A 6,373-nucleotide genomic window follows, 5' to 3' on the forward strand; every position below is an offset into this window, starting at 1 on the left:
AGGCTGGCCCGCTTCCTCCCGGAGCTGATGCGGCGCCTGCACGCAGACTACCCCCTCGTGCCCGCACGACAGACGCCACGGCTGCTGCCCTCGAGCGCGACCGTGGGCGCAGCAGGCATGCGAAGGGGGAAAGGGGAAGAGCTCGGCAGACGCTGTGCCCGATCCGACGGCAGGACGCTTCGTTGTAGACGACCACGATGAAGCCGTGGTGCCACGGAGGCCGGTGAGCTGTGGTTGTGCACGCGTCTGTTTGTTGACGTGTTCGAGGCGCAGCGGACGCGCTGGCACGGAAAAGCAGACGAGAGTATTTTGTTCTTCTTCTTCAGGTATCCGTTGGCGGCTCTGCAGCGATGAGCTTTTGCTCTCTTTTTTTTCGTTCGTAGTTAAAGGCTCCGTGTTCTTGTTGTGCTCTCCAGTGTAGTTTTCTTTTTTTTCTACCGTTCCTTTCTTTTTTCGTTTTTGCCTACTTTTGTGCCTTCGCATTTTTTTCTTTGTTGTGTCGGACGCTCACCTGCACAGATTTGCGGGTGTTGCCGTTTGTTTGTCTGTTGCTTGTGTGCACGTGCTTTGGTGTCCGTGAATGTATCCCTTTTGTGCGCATGAGCATTGGCTCTGCCGCTGGCCTTTTCAGTGAAATATCGTTTTATGGAGCCTTCTCTTTTTGCTTGAAAGCGTCGTTGTGCTGCCTTCGATTTTTTCCAAGGTTCACGTGCATTGGACTGGCGCCTACTGGTGTTCCACTTTACGTTCACAAGAGATGAGGACTCAAGTGTAATTGGTTCACGGCTGTTGTCTTTGCGGCACTCCTGCTGCGCGTTTTGGTGGACCGCAGTGTTGACGGACACCGTTCACGGCGATGAGAAGCATCTCCCGACATGTTCATGAGCACATGGTGACGTTGTTCTTTGGGAGCAACCGTGTGTCTTGATGGATGGGGGGAAAGAGGAACGAGGGGCCCTGAGGAAATGCCTTGCGCTTTGCGTCTGGTGGTGGTGGGGGCGGCGAGGCGGTCGCGTCAGACATACACTCCCCTGCACTCAACCACGGAGATCGGCTCCCACCATACGCACTTATGCGAAAACAAGCGCTATGGCCGTTTCGAAGGTGGCTCATTTGTCGTGGGAGCACTGCAGAAGGAAAGGCATACAACCGCTGATATGCCTCTAACAGTACTTATTTCGCTCCCTCACTTTCTCCTTCTTTACGCACTCACACATACACCTCCTCGCACATATAGGCACCGCGGGAAAACGTGCAGACCAAAGCACGTACACCTATAGGGTCGGCCTTCTGAGAGGTTCTCTGTCATGCGGATTTCAGTGCTGCATGCACTCCACTAAAGAATCCGTGTCAATGTCGGAAACGAGTAACGTTACGCGCAGCGAATGCTCCGTTAGGACGGAGAAAACTCATCTAGTCCGCAAGCCACGCATCGGTCGTATGCCTCTTGTGCTGGTTTCTGCCTGAATGGAGACCAGACAAGATCACGATAGGAACAGGTGAAGGCTGCTCTTCGTCGGTGGCTCTTATCCAAGTGTTCTTCCTTGATTGTACGGAATCTGTGCCCTTCGATCAAAATGGCAGCGGCGTAGCCAAATCGAGAAATGGGCATGAGCGCCGCCTTGGTATCAGATTTACCCGCCATGGGTCCTTCCCGCCGTTGACGCGCACCTAGCGTCGCTCGTACTCTTCTCTGTGCAATGGGAGGGGCGCAAAGCAGGAATGGACCGAGAGTGTATGGCGACGGCACAGACAAGCAAGGTTGCGAAAGTTTCTGTTGATGTCTGACACAAGAAACACGAAAGCAAATAAAGGCCATTATGAAACAGGTGGCGTATTACGAGTTGGAGGGCTTTGAAAACATGTTTCTCTTTTCGCTAGCGTTCTGGGTACGATTGCCGTTTCCTGCACGCATGTATCATCAACACACGCAGTAAGGCGGAATGCAATCCACTCAAAGTTCCGCGCACGAAGGTAGCAACGCGCATCGTACCCTATCGCCCAGTTGACACGCGCGCATGGCTGTGTGCATTCCCTCACCTGCGGCGACAACAACTTACTCGCCGAAGGAAACAAAACACCAATACTGTTATCCCTACGTCCCGGTTCGAGGATATTGCCAGGCGCATTGCACCAAGGATACGCCCTGGTGAGAAGGGCTGTGGGGACTGCCACTCGTACACCTCCGTGGTTGCTCATTCTCGCACTCCTTGCTACGTGGCTATTCGTCTTCTGTTCAAGGCTGGTGCCGTCGATCCCGCAGGTATGCAGTGGGGCTGGCAGCTTGTGCGTGATAATGACGCCGAGCTTTCAGTGTACATGTCTCTACTTCTTTGCCGTACCTCCTCCCCCTCTTTTATGTCTCCACACCACCGCCTCTTCGTGGTTATTTCTCTCCGGTAGCACTGCGCTTGCCAAGTTGCTCGTAGCCCTGCTGATCACTAGCACTGTTTCTCTCTCGGCCACACTTCCTGTGTTTTCCGTCCTTGGGCGCTGAGGCGAGAACGGGGAGGGGGAAACCGGTAGCGTAGCTCATAAAAAAAACAGGCGCACGACCCGGCTAGCTCGCTCCAGCGCTGAGTGCAGCACCGCCTTCCACCACACTTTCACTGATTGGCTTCTCGGCTTTTTCAGTTCCAACTGCGGTTGTGACCGTCACCGCCGCGATGGCGACCCCGCGTCATGGCGAATTGAATTCCATATGTAGTCCGTCGTCGTCAGAAAAAAGTCCCCGTGACTGCCGGCAGTCAAGCGAGCGTCTCATCGACCTCCTCACCCGCCCGTGCGAGCAAGGCGGCTACGGCGGCCGCCTCAACTACACAGGGTTCGCCACCTTGGCCGCATCCCTGGGCTGGAATCAGGAAGATATGGACGACTGCTGGTACGACATCGTCATGGGTGAGCCGTGCGCCGAGGCAGTCGACATGAAGCGCGTCGCTGAGTGCGTGTGCAGCTACTGCCTTGCATCTCCTCTTCCGATTCTGGAGCACAGCACTCTTGCCAAATCGAGTCCGTCGGAACCGGCAACACCCCCGCGTCTGCCGCACGCCTCCAGAGAGAGAAGCACAACAGTTCTGCTATCTCCTCCGACGCCGCGGTCCCGCAGGGCCAAATCCGTGGCGTCCATAGCGCCAAAGACAGGGGACAAGGAGCGCACGACAGCCGCCGCAGCCTCACTACCACCGGTTTCCGCGCGGAGCAGGCGCACAGTGCCGAGCGTCTTCCACCGATACGCGGTGGAAACGGTGTCGAGCGAGCAAAAGAAGGCCTCGCTGTCGCCCCAACGCGGGCCTCACAGACCACATAGCGGACGGACTACTACAGCCTCGTCACGACAAACGTCGCCAGTGCTAGCGCCGTCGCAGACTTCCGGCCCTCCAGACGGTAGCGTGTTCTCCCGCTTGTACGAAAAGGGGATGGAGCAACATCGGAAGCGCATAGCCGTGAAGCCGGTCGACAGCGACATGGCGGAGTGCACCTTCCAGCCGCACATCACCCCGTACACGCCGAAGGCATCGGATACGGCGACCGCTCAGTACAATAAGCCGACGGAGTCCTACTTCGCAAAGCTGACGGCACCGCACACTCCGCCAGACGCCGTCGGTACCTCCCCGGAAACGCCACGGGTGACGTACCATCCAGCCCCAGGACCATCGTCCGACGTGCCGCCAGGCTACGTCGAGGGTGTGGCTCGCCTCCGCAGTTACATCGCCTCTCGCTACGCGCACGCAACCTTTGAGGGCACCCTGCGAGGAAGCTCTTCAGCCAACGTCGCACGTCTGGTGGAGGCACCGATACTGCGGCTGCCGGTCACTGTCGGAGGGGTGACGGACGCCGTCGACGTGCGACTCGCCTCTCCCGACACGCGTGCCTCTCTTGGGCGAGAGTGTAGTGTGGGCCTGGGGAGTCCCTGCTGCCGGCGGCGGAGTGAAGCTCGTCACGTATCGTTCCCCTCGCCGTCGAGGATGCGATTTCGGTCGTAAATGCAGTACCGCAAGGACCCTCTTTCAGGTGAGAGGCCCTGGTGGTGCCCGTTCGTTGGTGTTTCCTTGTGCGTGCCTTTTTCCGTCTTTTTGTTACTCTCCTTAGATTTCGGTTTGTTACCCGGAACGCGGGGGCACCGGCTACAGTTTTTTGCGCTCCTGTTTTATGCACTGCAGCCCCTACTGTTGCTCTCAATCCGCTTAGATGACCGTTGCTGTTTAGCGGCTTGTTTGCGATACAATCGCGTCCAACAAAACAGATCTCCCACTTCCACAGTCGCTCACGCGGAACGGGAAACTTGAAGAGAGAGGCACAGCTGCCGTAAAAAAAAAAACTGGAGGGCTCCTTTATCCCCTCTCCATCACCACTATGTAGCGGCAGGGTGTTGATCTGTTTGTCCCCCCCCCTGCTGTATGCTCATCATCATCTCTTACGGAGCGGGGGATCTTCGCTTCTCGTTGCACTCACCGCACCTGTGCGCTTCACGCTTTGGGCTCTCACCCTGTGCACTCTTCACTTTGACCACCTGTGGGAGCAACTCATCGCCACTGCACAACCGACACGAAAAGATCGCCAAACGAAAACAGCAACCCCGATCGACTCATTGCTCTTACCTTGGAGGCGCCACACACTGATGCCTCGGGATCTCGCCCATGCCGTTCGCTGTCACACATCCGCCTGACACAGCGGAGCGCGTCGAAGGCGAGCCATTTTACAGCTTAGCCATGTACACCTTGCTAAGCTCGACCACAGACGTGTTGCCTGCCGTGCGAGACTTCTCCTTCCAGTTGCGTGCATTCGACGTGCTCACGCCGTACGACGCCGTGGGGCTTCTATCGTGTATCGACTCGACAGGCCTTATTGTATGGGGTGGTGCACTAGGTTTTATCGAATGGCTCGTACAGAATCCTCATCGCCTACAAGCGCGATTGAGAATGGTAAGAAACGGACAAGCTCACGTTATTGAGCTGGGGTGCGGCTCCGGTGTCGTTGCCGTGGCCCTGTGTGCTCTCCTGCGCGGACTTGGTTTTGCAGATCGGGCGGAAAAGTCTTTCTCGTCCTCGCCCGCGGTTTGCGTGTGGGCCACAGACGGCAACCTCGAGTGCGTGTCGCTGGCTGAGAGAAACCTGAGTGCGCAGTTCAGGGAGCCGTGTACGTCGTGCCCTGGGGTCACTGCATCCGCGGCGTTGCTGCCGTGGGGAGATGCCGCAGCTGTGCAGCAAGCATTGCAGACGCGCTTTTATGGGTGCACTGCTGCCTCCTCGATAACCGTCGTCGCGGCCGATGTCTTGTATGACGCCGCTGCAGTGCCTCTTCTGGTATCCACTGTCTCTGAGATCGCAAGAGTGCATGCTGCGGGTGCGAGCCCGAGCACCCCGCCTGGCACTGTAGAATGGTGGCTCGCGTACACACCGCGAAGCCTGACTCGGGCTCTGAACGAGGCCATTTTCCATGCGCTTCTCGACGCTATTGCAGCTCACGGATGGACATACGAGCTTGTAGACCTTCCCGCAGGCGCTGTCGCCACAGGTTTTGAGGAAAGTCCTGGCTGTTCCGTTCCTGCACTCTTGGGCTGCATTCTCGTCGTGCAGGTTACCTGCGAAACGCGTCCGTGAGCAGGCGACAGTACCAAAGCTGTGGTGCGCATCCGATCATCATCACGATTAACCAAAAGAAAACCTAACAGTCATCGAACCACAGCAGGCAACGGCATGCGAGTTCTCCTCTGTGAAGGAATGTTTACGTGCGTTTGTGTAAGGCCAACGTGCGTGAGTGTGTATAAAGCGGACGCCCCCGGAACAGAGTATACAGACAAGACTTTGCCGACAGCCACATCGTGACGCATAGCCCGTAATGCAGCAGCTTGCTCAACCACACTCCTCGCCAGATGCGAGCGAGCGTAGCTTCGGGAGAAAGCGGCTCGAAAGGCATTGTGAAGCGAACCATTGGCATTGCATGTCTGCCCGCAGCTTTCGTGTTTAGCTGTCTTTTTCTCTGAGAGCCTCCATCTCAGGGGAGCCGCCCGCTGACCTCCCTGCCCACGAGCATGTACGCTTTCATCCATGCTTATCGGCATGCAGCTTCGCTACAGCCTCCACCACTTTTTTGCTTTTCCTGTCGTATGTTTGCGTTCGCCGCGGCAGCCTTACGGCGGCACAGCCGCAGTCCCTAGCGCCATTGCGCTTGCCGATTCCGTAAATACACCCACCCTTTCTTTTTACATTTATGCCGGAGCATCTGTTAACCCATATCCCTTCGTCGTCGAGTGCGTTAGGGTTAGGGTTTTTCTCTCCACTGATTCCTTGCACCGCGACACCCTCTCCAACAGGACGGGGGCGTGACGGTGTACTGGTGTACTGGTTAGGGTTAGGGTTAGGGTTAGGGTTAG

The 6,373-nt window shown here is 56.9% G+C and overlaps 1 protein-coding gene across 1 annotated transcript; it reads left to right on the forward strand.

Moving 5' to 3' along the window:
- Positions 1 to 2,666: 2,666 nt before the first annotated feature.
- Positions 2,667 to 3,983, forward strand: LDBPK_120930 (hypothetical protein, conserved; the record flags this gene model as incomplete). Its single annotated transcript, XM_003859164.1, has 1 exon — positions 2,667 to 3,983. The coding sequence occupies one exon, from the start codon at positions 2,667 to 2,669 to the stop codon at positions 3,981 to 3,983; it is 1,317 nt and encodes a 438-aa protein (XP_003859212.1).
- Between the last annotated feature and the right edge of the window lie 2,390 nt (positions 3,984 to 6,373).

The sequence above is a fragment of the Leishmania donovani genome, chromosome 12 (genome assembly GCF_000227135.1).
Source record: "Leishmania donovani BPK282A1 complete genome, chromosome 12".
Lineage (NCBI taxonomy): Eukaryota > Euglenozoa > Kinetoplastea > Trypanosomatida > Trypanosomatidae > Leishmania > Leishmania donovani.